This window comes from Dendropsophus ebraccatus, chromosome 1 (assembly GCF_027789765.1).
Source record: "Dendropsophus ebraccatus isolate aDenEbr1 chromosome 1, aDenEbr1.pat, whole genome shotgun sequence".
In the NCBI taxonomy this organism is placed as follows: Eukaryota; Metazoa; Chordata; class Amphibia; order Anura; family Hylidae; genus Dendropsophus; species Dendropsophus ebraccatus.
The window spans coordinates 40304030-40325025 of NC_091454.1; the positions used below are offsets into that span (position 1 = coordinate 40304030).

A 20996-nucleotide genomic window follows, 5' to 3' on the forward strand; every position below is an offset into this window, starting at 1 on the left:
AAACTGAGTAAAGGGCAGTGTGGAGCAGAAGACCTCATCAACAATAGTGAGTCATGCATTTGCTTCTATAGCCATCAACCACTATGCCTCATGTACATTTTTGTTCCATGTTGTTTTAGGGTATATTCACACTGAGTAAAACAGTTCAGAGCGGAACTCCTGTTGCAGACTCCCGCCTGCCTCGGTGTCAGGTGACATTGCTACAAGAGTCCGCGGCGGGGGTTCCACTCAGAGTTTCCGACTGTTTTACTCATTGTGAATGGACCCTAAGACCAAGTTCACACTGAGCAAAAATGGGAAAATTCTGCAGCGGAGCAACCCACCCTGCTCAGTGTCTTGCAGTGTCTGGATAGGAGGGCGCACGCGCCTCCGCTCTCCGTTTTAAGAATTGACATGTCAGTTCTTTGAGCGGAGAGGGGATGAAGCGGAAGTGCGCGCGCCCTCCCATTCAGACACTGCAGAACACTGAGCATGGAGGGATTCGTGCCATGCTCAGTGTTCCGCAGTGTTTCACCGTTTTTTCTCAGTGTGAAATGGGCCTTAGGGTCTAATATTTTGTAACTATTCATTTTATAATACATTTTATTATGCATTTGTCCCCTATTTTACTTCTACAGAGTCTTTTTGCATAAAGCCGCCACTGTGATGAGCTTAGAAACTCCAGTTTATAAAACCATTGTTATCTACCCTGTTGAGGAAATCTAAGTTAAGTGATAAAACGATTATCGCCCCGTTACGGCCGATAATCGTCTCATGTGATAGCAGACAACGATCATTTGATATGAACGATGTCGGCTGATCATTGTCTATCGTTGTCTTTCAACATGTTTAAAGACAAATGACTAAGATAGCGAGAATCTGCTGTCGTCGCTCTGTGGAATAGGAACGGCAGCAGCAGACCACTGCTATCTTCTTTGGGCTGCCCGGACGATTACCCAGGCAGCCGCTGCCCCCGCAGTTCCCCCCACCCCCGACTCTTACCCGCTTGCTGCCGACGTGTGTAATAGCGCCGGCAGCGAGCGGGGAGCAAGGATCAAGCCCTGTGTAATAGGGGCCTTACTCCATGTGTGTCCTTTGTGTAGGACTCTTATTTTTTGATCAAAGTGGAGGGCAGTTCCTATGAGCATCTCTTTGTTCTGTCCTGCATTACACAGACAACCCATTGAATTCTAAAGGTGCTGTGTAATGCTTCTTGTCACCTATGGTGGCGCTGCAGTAAAACAGAACACTTTCTGCCAGGCTTGCCCATAGATTACAGCTGGATCGCTGGGAATGGTGATTCAAGGAACTCTTTTCAGAAATAGTGATTGTTCAAAGCAGAGAACCCCTTAAAAACTTAAAATTGGAGCCCTATTTCTGTAAAACAAAGCATTGCCTGCTATAAATTAATAAGGTATACCAATCATCTATCCAATAACAGTAATGATGTTTAGGTGTCACGTTTGAGAGGAAGTACATTTGGAGACCCTCAGAGATACTACAGCATCATTGCAGGACATCCTTGGCTACTCTACATAAGACCCACAGTCTAGTTCATGGATGCCGTCCCTCGTTTCTCGTGTACCATAGTATTAGTAATTTAGCATACAGAATTTCAGCACCTGGGTTAGCCTGTAATCAAGTAGATATAATAAACGTATGTATTCAATCTGAAATTACAGAAAACAACAAACATTCTAAAATATCTAGAAAACAGGCAGGTAGCTAAAAAAAAAAGGGGGGTGACAATTCCTGCAGATTTACCCTGCTCTAAGGAGTATGCCTGACATGACGCTGCTTGAAGGCTTCAAAGAAAGCCATGACTCCTCTCCGTTTAGTTGTCCCCCCATTCTTCTGGAGACTGTGGCCGGCTGAACTGAAGGGTGACATTGGAGAGTCTACAGATGTAGTCCTCTTTATTTTCAAGAGAGATTTTCCAGGTCCACTTCTTGACTTCATCCTTGATGATGAGGCTACCACACATTTCTGATACTGAACCTATATAACACAAATGTATGGGGTTAGCAACATTTACATTTCACTACACAACCTTAGGGTCCTATTCCACGGGCCGAGCAGGGCCCGATCAACGATGTAAACTGGGCCTATTCCCAGGCCCGATTATCGTTTAGCGAGGGCTGCAGGGACATCATTACCGATGTCCTTGCAGCCCTTGTTTCATACATTACCTGTCCAGACTGCAGGTCTTTTCCTTCTTCCTCCCGGTCCCTCGCCGCAGCAGCTTCGGAGCGGCCTGTTTGAACTGACAGACTAACTGGTCCGTCAGTTCAGAAAGGCCGCACCGAAGCTGATGCTGCCACGCGGGACTGGAAGGAAGAAGGAGAAGACCTGCAGCCTGGACAGGTAATGTATGGTGCTGCTGAAATCGTCGGTCGCCCTCCACGCCCGCTATTCCACATAGCAATGCGCGGGTGGCGACCAATGATTTTAGGTCTGAACCTAAATGAACCATCAGCCGATGACACGATCATCGGCTGATCATTCTCTCTATTCCACTGAGCGATAATCGGCCGAATCAGGACGATTCGGCCAATTATCGCTTCGTGGAATAGGCCCCTTTGACATAGCATCAGGCAAATAGATCACTTGTAGCATAAGGCACTGATGAGAAATTACAGCATATTATAGCCAAGAGCTGAATTCATAATTCTGCTATTGAAAACAGTCTGTAAATTTGATGACTACACGTTTCCTAAGCGTGGCAAGAGTTCACACAATGCAGTAGGACATGATGAAGCCAGCATGGAATGCTGGGGGGATTTCAGCTCTGACACCAAACTATTTGTAGTAGCAATAGTTGTGGGAAAGAAAGAACGGTGAATAAAATAAAAAATTAGAGATTGAATTCTTTGCTCACTAAACATGATCGCCATTACTAACCTGGCTGTATCAACAACACATGGCTTCAGCACTGACATCATCGATCCATCTGAGAGCAGTGGAAGTGCCTAAAACTACTGAAGCACTCAGTGCCTGGGGTACGCTAAGAAACTTTGGAAGCAAAAATGAAAAGGAAGGTCCCAGGTACACTAACTATACATTTTACATATATAGTGAAAATTTTAAGGGGTAATCCAGCAAAAAATCTTTAAAATGAACTGATGCCAGAAAGTAACAGAGATTTGTAATTTACTTCGATTGAAAAATCTCAAGTCTTCCTGTACTTATCAACTGCTGTATGTCCTGGAGGAAGTGGTGTATTCTTTCCAGTCTGGATAACAGGAGGGGTTCTCTATGGGGATTTTCCCCCTAGTCTGAACAGTTTTTGACACAGACAGAGGTGGCAGCAGACAGTACTGTGTCAGAGTGGAAAGACTACACCTCTTCCTGCAGGATATACAGCAGCTGATAAGTATTGGAAGACTGGAAAAACATTTTTATAGAAGCAAATTACAAATCTATATGACTTTCTGACACCAGTTCATTTAAAAATAAAACATTTTCACTGGAGTTCCCCTTTAAGCCACCAGAATTGTATCATTTACTGAAGAGCCTGGTAAAGGGTAGAGGTAGAATTATTACATATATAATAATGAACAATGCTTCTGAGACTGATGTATGAGGACTGGTATGCTAACATGGAACATGTGAAAAACTATGAAAGCTTTTTGGCTATGCTCACACACAGTAAAATAATCCTAAAATACAGCCATCATTTTGAGTAAAAATAAAACAATGTTTTTTTTAAAAAAAGTGCTTTTTTTTTTTTTTTTTTAACAGGTAGTATATAATGAGCATTTTTGTTATTTTTACATCCATACTCAATTACGGCCATTTTTCTTTACTGTGTCTGTAGTGATGGTAAATTTCCCATAGACTTCATTACAGCACATTATTACATTGAAAATAAGGCCGTATTTTGCTTTTAGTTTACTGTGTGAGAATATATCCTTAAAGACATTGTACAAATGTTTAAAGGGGTGCTACAGCATGAGGGCACTTTTTTTTGGGGACCGGGGAGGAGGTGGCTGAAATAAAAGACGTCCACTTACCTTCCCGTTTCCAGCGGCAGGTCACTCATCGCGGCGCTCCTGTTCCCTGCCGCTTCCGGGTGTCTGACGCCGCCCGAGACGCTACGTCTCAGGGCCGCTCAGCCACTCAGTGAAGGAGGCGGGATCCGAGCGGACTTCAAACAGATCCCGCCTCCTTCACTGAGTGGCTGAGCGGACCTGAGACGTCACGTCTCGGGCCCGCGTCAGACACCCGGAAGCAGCCGGGAACCGGGCACCGGAGCGCCGTGATGCGGGACCCGCTGCTGGAACCGGGGATGTAAGTGGACATCTTTTATTTCAGCCACCTCCTCCCCGGTCCCCCCAAAAAAGTGCCCCCCTGCCGGAGCACCCCTTTAATGCAAACTACTTCACCAGCCTTGGGGTTGATTGTAAAAAACATCTTTACTACATAGAAACAGATCCAGTACTGACCATACACGCGGCCTGCACAGCTTCAGATACATGTCCGGCATCTGGTTCACACCAAAATACTGTACACTGGAAACACTGTTTGCCTGTATCCACAATTAAGGCAAAGGTGTGCGAGTCCTTTCCGATCCCCATAAAGGTCACATAGCGAACTGGACACTGCCAGACGGGATCCTCTTCTTCATTCTATACATTACAGGAGACAAAAACTTTACTATTTGTGTAAAACGTTATGTGAACATAGTTTGATCTTGATGTATTACAATAAAGAACTCCCACATACTCATCGTCGTTCCTGTGTAGTTTGGAGTGTAATCCTATATCCGGTAAGGCCGTTTGGCGCACTGGAGGAAGGGCTAACACCCCCAGAGCACCGATCCGGCCCTATCCTGGCTAGCCTGCTTCACTAAGAATCATAATAAGGGGTGGGCCAGCCGAGGATTGGTGCTCTGGGGACTGTAGCCCCACCCCCTAAGCTCCAAATGCCTTACTGGAGGCAAGATTACACTCCAAACTGCATGGGAACAGTGCTGAGGATGAGGGTAAGAGACATACCTTCATCCTCAACGCTCTGTGCGTAATAGCAAGATATCAGCAGGTTAGCGACGTCTAGATAGTTTTCCTTAAAATCCTAAGACATCATGCACACAGTAAAGTACATAATACATACAACAGCACACTAGAGGCCCTACTGGTCTGTATTCGGAAGTCGTAGGCACCCCATGTACAACTGTATAGTGCTCTGTGAGACCCTGCATCCTTCCCTAATACCCCTTTAGGCTATGTTCATGCAACGCTGGCTGTGATTCATTGAAAATTTATATTGCACTTAAGTCAATGGTATGCCGGGTGGACTGTATACACATAGGAGGACATGTATGAAAAGGCGTAAATGCCTTTTTTAGGTGCAGATGGGGCAAATCGGCCTAAAAATATTCGCAAGCGGTATTTTTGCGAATATTTTTTCCGCATCTGCCCCATCTGCGCCAGTAGAGCGGAGAGGGGGCGTTAAGGGGAGTGCGGCAGCACGCAGAGGGGGGCGCGGCCTCTGCATGCGCCGCTTTTATCATTTTTCCTCTGGAAAAATTATACTGAAACCTATGCCAGCTCTGAGCTGGCGTAGGTTTCAAAATTTTAGCACGGACGGGCTCCGTGCGATCGGGATTTATGTAGAGGCAATGCGCCTCTCTATAAATCGGCGGAGCTGCGGGGACATTTGTAAGCCCAGCGTAAAAAACGTTGGACTTCATAAATGTCCCCCCTAGTATCCACTCCGGCTGGACTCCAAGTGGCTGCACCAAAAACTGACATATCAGTTTTGTACGGCCGCTATTCATTGAATAGCGACCACAAAACACTGACAGTTCACACAATGTAGAGTGCGGCTCCGGACGCACTTTACATTGTTGGCTTGGGTAATTGGGATGTGGGATCTCAATTCTAAAGAAATAAAGTTTGTCCAGCCGGTACTGAACTTCACTGACACCGTCGTTCTGTGACACGGCTGGGTCACAGAAGTGCGTGTGTGTGAACCTGACCTTAAAGTGTGGCATTAATTTTAAAAACCTTTCAAGTATCATAGTGACAACATGTAAGTAGTTTTCACTGATTGCTGAAATAAATGGGCAGAAACACTAGTAGTGTGATACATGGATTTATAGAATGTGTATAGGGATCGTATGCTGCTCACTCTACTGTCTAAGGACAGCCAATAAGAAAGCAAGGGGCATAGCGGTCAGCTATGTGATTTTGAAATAGAGTTTGAGTACCTGGCCCCAATGAATAAAAACTTCTAAAGCATCACTATGACACGCTAATATGGCTGTGTGCAAGTGCCCTACGATACAACAATACTAGTAAAATACGGTGGCTTATTATAATGCCCTAAAAGGGTGGTTAAAATTGTCTATTACACCCTATGAGAGGGCTGGTAATAGATGTATTGCTGCAAATTGCAAGATTACTATGACTGAACCACAACTAGCTGGTAGTGCATCAATAAAACATCACTCGTATAAATCTGGGCACGTAAAGCTGGCAGGAAGCAATCATTTTATATTGTCCATGTACATTTTCCCGCATTGGTAAGTGACCTACACTGGACCTAATGTTCATTAGTAATTCTACTATCCTGCAGTCCTCTTCTGCATCCCCACTGAGCCTCCACCACAGTCTTGAAAGGATTCCCAATTAATTTTCCTAATGGAGCTGACTTTGGAAGAAGGAGAAGTATATCTGCAATATATTAGACACATCTCTAGACTGCTGACTCATTTCCATGAATCTAATACTGCGCCACTCAAGACACTTCCCATTCCAGGAACCACTGTCCAAAAAAAAAAAAAAAGGTAAAGTAAGGTTCTGAATAATGTAACAGCATGCAGCTATGTTTTACCAAGTATTTTCATTTAAATAGGTTGTGCTTTTTTTACATTTTAAGGCTATGTTCACACTACGTAAAACTAGGGCCATAGTTCTCGCCGCAGAACTACGGCCGTAGTTTTGCGGTATGTAACATAGCCTAATTTGTAATGGGATCCCGGCCGGAGCGTGCACACATCGTATGCGCTCCGGATGGGATCCTATGCGGCGCCGGAAAAAACTGACATGTCACTTTTCTGCGGCCGGAATTCACTGAAGCCCTATCAGTTCACACAGTGAAGCAAGCGGCTCTGGCCACTTGCTTCACTGTGGGCTATGGGAAGCTATGATGCGGGCGCGCGCTGATGCGCCCGCATCAGAGCTCTGCGGCCAGACAGATCATCCGGCCGGTACTTAAGTACCAGCCGCGATGATCCGGGCACAGACCGGCCGTTCCGTGACCCGGCCAGGGTCACGCAACGGCCGGTCTGATACGCAGTGTGAACATAGCCTACATGTTCATAGTAAAATAGTAGCATAGCTATTAAGGTTGAAAAAAGATGAGTCCATCAATCTACAGAAACCCTACTTCCAGAGGAAGGAAAAAAATCCTCATTAGGCAGATGCCACTTGCCCCATCACAGGGAGAAAATTCCTTTCTGAATCCAATGAAAATCATCTCTTAAAAAACCCTCAAATGCTGTACTTAACCCACTATAGATGTTAGACTTACAGGCCTATAGTTTCTTGGATCTCTTTTTGACCCCTTCTTGAATTAAAGTCCAACATTAGCTATGCGCCAGTCTCGCTTATCCCTACTATATCAAAATCCTCTTCCACCATTATCAGTTCTAATTCCTCAACACTGGGGGGCCATCTATCAGGGGGGCAATGCAGAGGGTCCCATCTATGAGGGGGGCAGCACAGGGAGGCCATCTATGAGGGAACAACACAGAGCGGGCCATCTATCGGGGGAATACACAGAGGGGGGCCATTTGCTTTATTGTCGCCACATGATTTGCTCTGCAACAGGGCCCACAAAAACCTGGAGCCGTCCCTGGTTGGGAAACTTGCTATCAATAATACAAATACAGTGCCACACGTGTCCATTGGTTGTGGTAATGCTGCTCAGCTATATGCACTTCAATGCCAGACCTCTCTCAGAATCTCTCCGCACCCGGGCCCTACCTGAGGTGCTGCCAGTGTCCTGTAGTTGGCAGTCCCCTAGTGAGCATGGTACCTTTTGGTAATGTGTCCATGGAGTGAATTATGTGAAATGTGGAGTGTCCTACTATAATGAAGAGTTAAAAAGGAGTTATGGCTCAGCATTTGTGCATTTCTGGCATGCCTCATCACTCCTTCCTCCTCCCTCTTCTTCATAAATAATCTCTACCAACTGGCCTCCTGTACATTTAGCTGTCACCCAGTGTCTCTGATTGTTGATTTCAGACATAAACTGCCTACACAGGACTGATCTGAAGGATTCTAACTGTGTTGGACCTCTGGTCTTGGGGTTACTCACCTCTATTTCCTTTTTTCTCATCATTGTATAAAAATAGATGAATTTTAAAACTAATTTGGACATGACTGGGAAGTCTTTGCACTTTCAAAAATGATACAATAATAAGAAAAATAAAAAATTTTCATCAGGGGATTAAGTCCAGGAAAAACTGGTTTTGGTCTCTAGACAGGTGAGTTACCCCTAGACCACAGCTCCAACACTGTTATGATACTTGCAGATCAGTCCTCTGTAGGCAGTTTATGTCTGAAATCATGTATCTTTTTTTTCATTTAGAAATCTGTATTTTTGGTACTATTTTGGGGTACATGCAACTTTTACATCCATGCAGGATGAATAACAGTATATATATATATATATTTTTAAATAGTTTTTGTTCAGGAAAAATTGACCTTTCCCCGAATCCAAAGGATAGGGCAAAAGTAGGTGGTCGCGGGTGGTCCGATCTCTGTACCCCCCACCGATCTCCATATCGGGCACTGTCGACTTTATTATGAATAGAGCCACGAGTCCGGCACGCGACCCGCGGCTCTGTTCATTCCTATGGAGTGACGGCAGGAGCTGAGTACACCGGAATAGCGATGTACTTGGCTTTTTCTTTTGGCTCCATAGGAATGAATAGTCGCGGGTTGTGGGCCAGACCTGCAGCTCTATTCATAACAGAGTCGGCAGGGCCTAATATGGAGATTGGTACAGAGGTCAGACCTCCATGTGACCTCCCCTATCCTATGGATAGGGGAAAAGTAAATTTTTCCTGGACAACCTCTTTAACATCACACATGACTAGGGGCAGGGCAAATTACGGGGGTTACCTAAAATGATAACCTTAATACACATCCCCACCATTATCTTAACTTACCCATCCCCATACCCTCCCCTTTACCTTGAAAGAAGACATGACACCTGCTAACGTTGGAATAATGGCCACAGCAGCCTTTTATTGAAAAATAAATAACATGTCAAACATGATACCAACTATTTCAACCCCGATAACTCCCACCCAACCTAATAACATACCCATCAGGGAGGTCATGGATGGCCCAGCAGCAGTATGAAAATATTGGTCCCCCTGTCGCACCGCGCCGACTCAGGGCTGGCAAATATGCCCCAATACTGCTTCCCATATAACAAATATTCCTCCGCCTAAGCGGTAAGCACCACCAACCATGCCCCATCTCCCTGCAACCTAAAGGAGAGGGGCTTGCCACCTTCAAGATCTCACCTCCAACACCTCCTCACACAGTGCCATCCACAACCACCCCTCCGCAGCTGCCGCGACAATAGTGCAACAATATCAGCCAACCACCCACCTACCAAAAAACAGGGCGGGCGGGCGGGCGCTTCAGGTCCGGGACAGAGGAGCTGGTAAGCAGGAAAACCCCTCCCCCTGCCTTTATACTTCCAACTTGCTCCCCTCCCCTGACGCTATCCCCTGCCCCCCTATTGGCCTCTGCCCGCATCCCCACTCCCCCTGCTCCATCCCCTTTTCTCACAGCCTGACCATGCGTTCCCCTCATGCTCTCCTAACCTAAGCCCTGTTAACCCCCTATTGCCCACCCCTTCATGTCCGGGCTGCAGCTATACTGCGCCCGCTTACGCCCTCCCTTGACTAGGGGCAGGGCAAATTACGGGGGTTACCTAAAATGATAACCTTAATACACATCCCCACCATTATCTTAACTTACCCATCCCCATACCCTCCCCTTTACCTTGAAAGAAGACATGACACCTGCTAACGTTGGAATAATGGCCACAGCAGCCTTTTATTGAAAAATAAATAACATGTCAAACATGATACCAACTATTTCAACCCCGATAACTCCCACCCAACCTAATAACATACCCATCAGGGAGGTCATGGATGGCCCAGCAGCAGTATGAAAATATTGGTCCCCCTGTCGCACCGCGCCGACTCAGGGCTGGCAAATATGCCCCAATACTGCTTCCCATATAACAAATATTCCTCCGCCTAAGCGGTAAGCACCACCAACCATGCCCCATCTCCCTGCAACCTAAAGGAGAGGGGCTTGCCACCTTCAAGATCTCACCTCCAACACCTCCTCACACAGTGCCATCCACAACCACCCCTCCGCCACCACGAGCGAGCTCGACCCCTTGAACTCGCGAGTCCCGCCACACCTCAACGGCCTTTTCCAACCCGTCCTGAATGTCACAAGACCACAGATCCATCCCCACCCCATTAAGGTGCACCCCATCACTGTCCATAAAACCCGTAGTAGGGATTTCCAACTCCCGGTGACGGACCACAATGCCCCCATTGCGAGCCACAAAGCGAGACACCTCGCGATTAACCCGCCCCCGTGCCCGATTCAGCTTGTCAATAGAGCGCGCTTGTTTCCACACGAACCTTGCCACTATCTCGGACCACACTACAATCACGCCGGGGAACAACGACCAAAGACGCAACAGATCGCACTTAATATCTCTAATCAGATCCCTAGACGATCTGACGCCGAGGTCGTTGCCCCCGACGTGAAGGGCCAGAATATCAGGGGGCCTATCCAACCTGGAATAGTAGTGGACCTCCGGCAGAACTCCACTCCACAGCATGCCTCCTATTCCCATCCAGTGAACCTGAACCTCTGCCCGCGGGAAACCCAGTTGCCTTCCCTCCGCCCGGATGTCAGCACGGCACGCCCCCCTCCGAACATACGAATGGCCGAGAATCCACACCAAGCATGCCGGGCCTAAAACAAAACACAAAACAACAACAACATGAAAGCAACATCCCGGGCAAACAACACGTTCAAAGCAAATCTAACCTAACATAGGACCGAAACCTAGCAGACTCCCACCGACCAATCTGGCGCACAACAGATTCTCCCAACCCCCAGCGAACCGCCTCCGTCGCCGCCCCAATCCTAAAGGAGTGGGAAGCGAACTCCCGTGCCGGAAGGCCCAGTCTCGCCAAGCACTTCCGGAACACCGACACAAACTGAAAGCGCGAGAGCGCTCTCCCATCTCTATGAATTAAGAAGGAACCCCCCGCACCCCTAGGTCGAACCGCACTGAACAACCGAACGCTCTCCACCGGGCACACCACCGAACCGGGAACCGCGTACAACAGCACCCTCTTCCCCCTACCCGCCTGGTCCGTCTTGGAGCGCCGCAACCAGCAAGACACAAATCCCTGCCCCAGCACCACATCCGCCAGCTGCATCCCACCCAGGGCCGCACAAGACGAGCTGACCAACTCCCCTATCCTGAACGCCCCAAAGAAGGCAAGCGAAAAGGCCACCCTAAATAAAAGGCGTTCGTAAACATCAAAACAAACACCATCCAGATCCCCCACCAATCGTCCCAAAACCTCAAAGGACACCGGCCGTCTCCCGTCCCTAGACACCCGCGACCGTCGATACCCCCTCACCGCCTGCCGGACTACAAACTCCTTCGTCCAATCACGCACCCCAAGCAACTTAAAACAATATGCCAACCCTGACAATTTCCGAACCATCCCCGCACCCGACACCCCGGCCCCAAACAAATCACCAATAAAACACAACAACAAGGGAACGAGCTCACCACGCACACCATCCACCCCCCACTGCCCACAGAAACTCAGCCACTCCTGCCACGCCACCGAATGACTCCTCCACGTACTCCCCGATACGGCTTGCTGCATCAAACCAAACGCTGTCCGGATGCCACTTCCCACAAACAGCTCGGAACGGGCTTCCCCTGTTGCTCCGCCTCCGGGGCCAACAAACGGAACCGATCGAACTGCAAACGAGAAAGTGCATCGGCTATAGAGTTAGCAGTCCCTGGCAGATGACACGCCATCACCCACGCATTCAGTTCCAGCCCACGCAAAACCAGGCGCCGCAGCAACCGCACCACTGGCGGGGAAGATGCCGTGAGACTGTTGACAGCCTGCACCACCGCCAAGTTGTCGCAACAAAAACGAACCCGCTTGTTCCGGAACCTGTCACCCCACACTTCAAGCGCAGCCACAATCGGGAACAGTTCTAACAGGGCCAGGTTACGTACCCATCCATTCTCCCGCCAACAATCCGGCCACTCCCCAGCAAACCATTCACCACTCAAGTATGCTCCAAACCCAACCGACCCAGACGCATCAGTGAACAGTTCCATATCCACAGTCCGAATCCACTCCTCCCTCCACACCGACCGTCCATTGAAACACACCAGGAACTGCGCCCACACCTGCAAATCTGCCCTGTGATCCGCCGTCAGCCGTATCCTATGCATCGGCGAACGCACCCCCGCCGTGGCCTGCGCTAGCCGCCGGCAAAAAATGCGCCCCATTGGCATAATGCGGCAAGCAAAGTTCAGCTTGCCCAGCAGCGATTGCAACTGCCGCAAGCGAACCTTGCGCAGTTCCAAGAAACAACCCACCAACTCCCGCAGCTCCACCAGTTTGTCACCAGGCAGTCGGCACTCCATTGCCACCGAGTCTATCTCGATACCCAAAAAACGGATGACCGTAGCCGGGCCCTCCGTCTTTTCCGGTGCCAATGGAATGCCAAACCTGCGGGCCACCTGCTCAACCGTATGCAACAGGAGGGAGCAACAAGTGGACTGTGCCGGACCAATGCACAGGAAGTCGTCCAGGTAATGCAACACCGACTGCAAACCCGACTCCCTGCGCACCACCCATTCCACAAAGGTGCTAAATGTCTCGAAATGTGAACAAGAGATTGAGCACCCCATAGGAAGGCAGCAGTCCACATAGTACGCCCCCTCCCAAACACACCCCAGCAAATGGAAACATTCAGGATGCACCGGCAAGAGCCGAAATGCCGCTTCAATGTCAGTTTTCGCCATTAGTGCCCCCGGCCCGCACCGCCGCACCCATTCCACCGCCTTGTCAAACGACACGTATGAAACCGAGCAAACTTCTTGCTCAATCCCATCGTTAACGGACAACCCCGCCGGATAAGACAAATGGTGAATTAGCCGGAATTTATTAGGTTCCTTCTTGGGCACCAGCCCTAAAGGAGAAACCCGCAGGTGGGGCCACGGCGGGTCCGTAAACGGACCCGCCATCCGCCCCAGGGCCACCTCCTTGCCCAATTTGTCGCCCACCACGTCCGGACGCAACCGTGCGGACTTCAGATTTGGTGGGCGAAAAATCGGAGCCTCCCTCGAAAAGGGGATCCGAAATCCCCACTGAAAGCCGGACACTAATAATTCCGCCGCCGCCCGATCAGGGTACTCATTTAGATACGGCCGCATCGCCTCTAGGCTCACTGGCGTCCGACCCTTTACCGCCAGTCTCTCCGCTACGTCCTTTCTGCTTCTTGAAGCATCGCGACTGGGGGTGGTTCCCCCCGCAAGTTCCGCACTCATGCTTGAACTTGCACGAGGAACCAAAACGACAGTGCCCGTCGTTATATTGCCAGCAACACCCTGGCCTCTGGCCGGCCGAGGTTCCGGTCGATGATGCCGAACCCCCGGCCCCAGACCGAAACGGCTGCGACGGAGCGCGCGCTGCTGTCATTAGCCGCATCCACAAGGCTATATCCTTATGGTCCCACCTCAGGGATGGGCGAACCGCCTTGCGCTGCCGGAACTGCTCGTCATACCGCAGCCATGCCGTGCCACCGTAAACCCGATAAGCTTCGCCTATCGAGTCAAGGTAGCAAAACAGGGCCGAGCAGCATTGAGGAGCCTTTTCCCCCACCACGCTAGCCAAAATGGCGAAAGCCTGAAGCCAGTTAGAAAAAGTGCGCGGTATCAACCGATACCGCCGCTTCTCCTCCTCCTCCTTCTTGCTGTCATCAGGCTTTCCCTTATCTAAATTAAATTTGTCGAGGGGGAGCAGGGAAAATATTTCCACGTACTCACCCCGCCAAATCTTCTCCCGTACCTCCTGCTTGAGGTGGGCCCCCAGGGGCCCCTCAAAGCAAACGTACACCTCCCCACGCGCCGCGTCATCCAACCGCACCGAAACCTCTGAAGCTGCGCCCACCCCTGCTGTTGTTGCTCCGCCTGCTTGCGCTCCCCCGGAGGTCCCCGCCGCCACTGGCACCAGCGCACCACCCGCCGCCCCGACCGCCGATGATAACGCAGGCGCAGCGCTACCCCCCAACCAGGCAGTAACCGGAGACCCTACACCCCCCCGGGCCCCCGCTCCCTGCGACCACATCTCACGCATACCAGCCAAAAACTGCGCAACCACCTCCCCCATACCAGCAAACTGACCCCCACCACCGACAGACCCCTGAAACCCGGCTCCACTCGCACCCCCACCACTCACACCACACGCCACAGGCAAAACAGACATGGACCGTGACTCACCAGGCTGACTCTGGACGGACGCCGGAACAGCCGCGACAGAGGATGCTACGCGCCTCGGCGAATCGCTGACAACTTCGCCGTCTTCCACGGCCTCGATGTCATCGTCCGGTGATGAAGCCCTCTGGTCCTCACTTATGTCCCCGGCGCCAGGGGCCGGGCTCCGACCCTGCCCCTGCGCCTGCAACGAATTAGGGCTGCCGCTGAACAGGGGGACGGTCGCTGGCGAAGCACTGCGGTAGGCCCCTTGCCGCCTGGACCGCCTGACCTCCCCCCGCACTTCCGCTGCAATCACTGGCAGGGGTGCCCCCCCCTGGGAAACCCCCTCGGGCCGGCGCCGGGCCCGGGTGCTCACCTTCGCCCCAGACTTCCTATGGGGCCTGTAGGAGGACTCGTTCCTTCCTCTGACTGCCCCCTGCACAGGCCGGTGGGAGGGGCCAGCCGCAACAGGTCCCGAGTCAGCAGCCGGCACCGAGGAGGCAGAGGCTGCTGCACGTGCCTCTCTCCCCGCACCGGAACCCCTCCGCGCTCCGGGATTCCTCCCAGCAGCCCTGCCGGACCGGAGAGGAGGGGACCGGACAGCAGGGGCTGGAGGGTCCTGGACAGGGCTCCCTACGCGGCGGGAGCGGCGGGGCAAGTCGGGGCTCAGCCGCTCCGGCGGGCGCCGGCGGCGTACGGGGGGGCGCGCACCCTGGGAGCTTGCCGCCCCCCCCGTTCCCCCTAGTACCTGCAGGAACTGCTCCTGCAGCCATTCAGCCCCATGGCGCGCCGCGGCCTCCCACAGGGAGGCAGAGAAAGCCTCTCGGTCCATTACAGCAGGAGCAGCACGTCGCTTCAGGTCCGGGACAGAGGAGCTGGTAAGCAGGAAAACCCCTCCCCCTGCCTTTATACTTCCAACTTGCTCCCCTCCCCTGACGCTATCCCCTGCCCCCCTATTGGCCTCTGCCCGCATCCCCACTCCCCCTGCTCCATCCCCTTTTCTCACAGCCTGACCATGCGTTCCCCTCATGCTCTCCTAACCTAAGCCCTGTTAACCCCCTATTGCCCACCCCTTCATGTCCGGGCTGCAGCTATACTGCGCCCGCTTACGCCCTCCCTTATCCATAAGTTATGTCAGTGGGTTTCTTACTCCACTGAAAATACTTAGGAGAAAAAGTGTTGTCATAAGGATGTGGAACATATGACATATAGAGACTGACAATTTCCATGTGTTGTTTATTTGCAGTTACCTCTCTGTGGTGTACCACCAGCGATGTATCGGTCACTTCAATGACTGCTTCTGTCCACTGCTCCCTGAGGGTGGTACTGATTATATTCTCAATTGTATCATTTAAGACATCCATCCCTGAGGGAATAAGAGAGACACTTCGGTTATGTATGCACTGAACATGTGGATATATGCCCTCTAACCTTCTCTGCTGTAAGTCTAAGGATCTCTAGTGAGCAATAGAATAGCAGAGCGATGTCCGATAGCTGAGCTGTGCTCCTCTCCTCTTGCCTCCCTGCAAGTCAGAAAGCTCTAGGTTTTCTTGGAAAGCCTCTTTAAAGGGGTACTCCAGAGGGAATAAAAATGTCTAGAACAGTAGAGGTTTTCTATGGGGATTTGCTGCTGCTCTGGACAGCTCCTTACACAAACAGATAAGGCAGCAGAGAGCACTGTGTCAGACTGGAAAATTCCTGCACTTCCTGCAGGGCATACAGCATCTGATTAGTACTAGAAGGGTTGAGATGTTTAAATAGCCGAAAAATGCATTATCAATCAATGCATTTATATCATGAGAAAGCAATTTGAAGCTCAACCCCCCCCCCCACCCCGTTTTTATTGTTCTCTATGGAGAGGGGAGGGGTTGAGGGAGATGAGGCACCAAAACAGGACAACAAAGAGTTAATTTACAGCTACATCATTGGGCTATCTTCTCTTAAGTCATCACTGACCTCTCTGACCTCTGAATAGAGGCTTTCACATAGCACCCGCTGTATAATCCTTTGTTCTCTGCTCTCTGCTGCCGACAAATCTCCCTCCTTCCTCCTCCCCCTCCCCTCTTCATAGAACAGACAGGGGCACGTCTGATGCAACAAAACATGATTTCCTGATAATGAGCAGTGAATGAGAGAGAGGAGGGAGGGGGGGGGGGCTGGGGAAAGTCTTTTTAAATGCAGATAATGGCATTTTTGCCTAATAAACCCAATTACAAAGTTTCTTAACCCCTAAACGACCACGGGCGTACATTTACGCCCCCACTGCCTGGACCTGAAAGCAGGAGGGCGTAAATGTACGCCCTGGCGCGGTCCTGGGCTATGGAGCTGCTATCTGCAGCCAGGCCCTCACCCTCAATGGTGATCCGCTGCGATTGCCCGTGCCGCCCGCCATTTACCCTTTAATCGCTGCGATCGCGCTGCTACTGCAGCGTTTAATAGTAAGTGACCGGAGCATTTCAGACACGCTGCGGGGGTCCCGATCACACTGTCTGACTGCCAGAGGTATACTGCTTAACTCCGTGCAATCTGATCTTCTGGTAGAGTCTGCTTCAGGCCACAGGCAGGCTCTATCAGAAGATTACAGATAACTCTGATCCCTGCTATGCTATGGCATAGCAGGGATCAATGTAACTGAACCCATATATGTAAGTGATAGTTCCCTAAGGTAAGTATAATAATTGCAGTTAAGTGTAAGGGCCCTATTCCACAGTAACGATAATCCCCATTTGGCCTGATTCGGCCGATTATCGTTCGGTGAAATAGAGAGAACGATCAGCCGATGATCATGTCATCGGCTGATCGTTCATTTAGGGCCAGACCTAAAATCATCGTTCCCCCACTGTGCATCGCTATGGTTGAATAGCGGTGTGCGGCGGGTGATCGACGATTTCAGAAGCGCAGCATCATACTTTACCGGTCAGGTCTTCTTCTCTGCACTGTCTTCATCCCCGGGTCCCGCGCGCTCTATCTTCCGAATGGCCTGGTCAGCTGACGGAGCGCTCAGCCAGTCACAGGCCGCGGCCTGTGATTGGCTGAGTGTGGCCTGTCAGCTGACCGGCCATTCGGAAGATAGAGCGCGCGGGACTCGTGGATGAAGACAGCGCAGAGAAGAAGACCTGACAGGTAATGTATGATTCTGCAAGGACATCGGTCCTTGCAGTCCTAGGCCCAGTAAACGAGCGGCGATCTAGCAGATCGCCGCTCGTTTACATCGTTGATCGGGCCCTCCTTGGCCCGTGGAATAGGACCCTAAGTGATAGTATAATAATTGCAGTTAAGTGTAAATGATAGTATAATAATTGCAGTTAAGTGTAAGTGATAGTTCCCTAAGGAAACTATAAAAGTGTAAAAAATAAATAAATGTTTTACAAAATGCCCCAAAGCCCTTCCCCTAATAAAAGTGAAAACCACCCCTCTTCCCATTTTATACATAAAACACATAAAAGCGCTATAAGAGTCACAATAGGACCATTTTAAATGTAACGATTTGCAAAAAAAAGTTTTACTGCTAATAAAAATAGTAAAACGTTAGAAAACCTAGTAAACATGCATATCGTTGTGTTGAGACTGACCTACAGAATAAAGGAAAAATGCCAGTTTTACCATAGAGTGCATTACGTAAACATGGAAGCCCCCAAAATTTGCGGAATTGCATTTTTTGACCCAAGTTCACCCCATAAATGATATTTTGGGGGTTCCGTCATTCATTATATGGCTGATTGAAAGATTACTGCTCCTGAAAAAAACAAGCCCTCACATGGCCCTGTAGGTGGAAAAATAAAAAAGTTATGGGTCTTAAAAGGTGAGGAGAAAAAAATGAAGATGCAAAAGTGACAATTGGCCCAGCCCTTAAGGCCATTTCAGGCCCGGTCCTTAAGGGTTTAAAATCGCCTGTACTATTGAAAATAAAATAAAAAACACGACAGTGACACTTTAAGGCTCATACACATGGTAGTTTTATAGCTGTTTTGTAAGACTCCATAATTGAGTTGCCTTTGAAGGTGCACAGGCCCTATATTGTGTTTTAGATGCTGTGTCAATTAGACTAAGACATTGTGGTATGCTCCACTGGAACTGAAATGTGCAGACCCTCAAAGCCATGCACATGAGACCCTCAAAGTGACATTTCTATATTTTGCTATAACCATCCAATAATCCAGAATATCTGATAATCCTATCAGTCCCAGTTTTTACCAGTTAAAAGCTATTTTACTATACATTTAAATATTTCCATTGTCTCTATGCACACCCGGTGTTTATGTCATATCTGTTTTTATTACCAAAATTAAATATCATTACCCTGTTATATTTCCACCCTTACTAATGCCAAGCCTGGTGGTGGGTAAGAACAGAGTGAAATAGATATAGCTGTCTCTAGTTATATCGCTGTGGTATAGATCGCCCTGCAGTAGCAGTGTCAGCACAATCTACAGAATAACTCACCCATTGGCTTTGAGACAGGCAGGCTGCCAAGGTAAAGCACTTCATATTTCTGAATGGACTCCCGCACGGTATCCAGAATATCAACTAGAACAGCAGGGCATTGAAATTGTCATCCATTACACATACAGCAATACAGTATAAAGAACAGATCCAGGCTGTAATGGTGCATTGCACAGCTATAGTCATCCAACAGAATATCATTTCATCTTTCTGACTTGTATGCTTTGTAGCTATATTTTGTCTAACAAAAAGTGTGACTATATTAGAATGAAATGACTAAATGATTAAAGGGGTTGGCCACTCTATAGTTAAAGAGTTCAGTGTACATTAATAGTAAGTGTACTCACTGTGTATACTGACAGCAGCTCCCTGTGTACCTCATAGAGCTAATATCAGACTCCCCTCCTCCAGGCTGTGCTGCCCTGCTCTGTGGTGAGTCTGCTCATAGGATAGTTGACATAGGGGAGCATGTGACCATGCCCCACGCCCCAGTGAGCCTATGGAGAACAGTGGGGGGTGGGACATGGTCACATGCTCCTCCATGTCGACCATCTTATGGACAGACTCACCACAGAGCAGGGCAGCCCTGCCTGGAGGAGGGGAACCTGATTTTGGCTCTATGAGGTACACAGGGAGCTGCTGTCAGTATATAGAGTGAGTACACTTACTAACACTATACACTGAGCAATTTTACTAAAAAAATGACCAACCCCTTTAATTATTACAGTTGGGTGATGTCATCTACAGGCTAAGGCCAGCACCTGCCCTTCATCATTTTTAATGTAACCAACAACATTTTCCCATTTAGCTTTCAGTAGAGTAAAATTTGTACCTTAATGAAACAAAATGTCCACCTGTCGGAAAAATGTCGGAATCTGGAGTGAGTGTAAATGTCTACCTATGTTATGCTTCTTATTTAGTTCTTACAAGATGTAAATAATATGAGATTCTACTTTCCTAATTTTAGAATTAAATGGGTTGTCCGGGCAAAATAGAAAACTACAGTCCCATCCAGTGTAGCCACCCCGATGCTGCTTCTTGTCTCCAGGTGGTGTTCCCTATCTCTTGTGATGTTACAATACCACAGGAACTGCCATATTAGCCCATTTGTGGCCACATCGGTGTCCCGCCCCAATCCCTAATTGGTTGAGCAGCAGTTTATGTGGGGCCATGATGTCACCAGACCTAAGAGATGTAGGGATTGGTGGGATGTACACTTGTACTGGAGCTGTGGGATGTACAAAACACTGGAGCAGTGACACTGCCTTAACATATATACATAGTTACATACATAGTTACTTAGTTAATAACTATGTATAAATATAAAAGACACATGTCCATCAAGTTTAACCAAGGAGGGAATGGATACAGGGAAGGGGGAGGGGTGATAGGTTCTATACATATGCATTTATATTATTTTGCTCTAAGAACTTGTCTAGGCCGGTTTTGAAGCCCTCTACTGTTTTTGTTGTGACCAGATCCTGTGGTAGACTGTTCCACAGATTCACAGTTCTCATGGTAAAGAAGGCTTGTCGCCTCCGGAGATTGAACCTTTTTTTCTCCAGGCGGAGGCAGTGCCCCCTTGTCCTTTGAGGGGGTTTTACCTGGAACATCTTTTCCCCATATTTCTTGTAGGGGCCATTTATATATTTAAATAAATTAATCATATCTCCCCTTATACGTCTCTTCTCCAGACTAAACAAATGTAATTCTAATCATCTCTCCTCATAACTAAGATGCTCCATTCCCCTTATTAGTTTAGTTGCCCGTCTTTGTACCCTCTACAGCTCTACATACTATTCAAAACCACAAAAAATCACTACAAAATCACAAAAAAAATCACTACTATTCAAAACCACGAAAAAATGTAGCGCAAAATACATTTTATTAGCAAATAAATTACAAAAAGAAGCTTATAATGTCTGCTGAATGGCACCATACTTCTCATCCCGCATTTTAATACACCTGGTGCAGTCTTGTAGAATGATGCATCT

The 20996-nt window shown here is 48.9% G+C and overlaps 1 protein-coding gene across 1 annotated transcript in view; it reads right to left on the reverse strand.

Annotated features, from left to right (window-relative positions):
* Positions 1-396: 396 nt before the first annotated feature.
* Positions 397-20996, reverse strand: part of APBB3 (amyloid beta precursor protein binding family B member 3) — an 80873-nt gene continuing 60273 nt past the window's right edge. Inside the window, exons 10-13 of the mRNA XM_069969809.1 lie at positions 19003-19086; positions 15810-15925; positions 4425-4607; positions 397-1977 (exon numbers count right to left, since the gene is read on the reverse strand). Coding sequence (XP_069825910.1) covers positions 1750-1977; positions 4425-4607; positions 15810-15925; positions 19003-19086 — 611 coding nt within the window. The 3' untranslated portion in view covers positions 397-1749. The remainder of the gene's footprint in view (positions 1978-4424; positions 4608-15809; positions 15926-19002; positions 19087-20996) is intronic.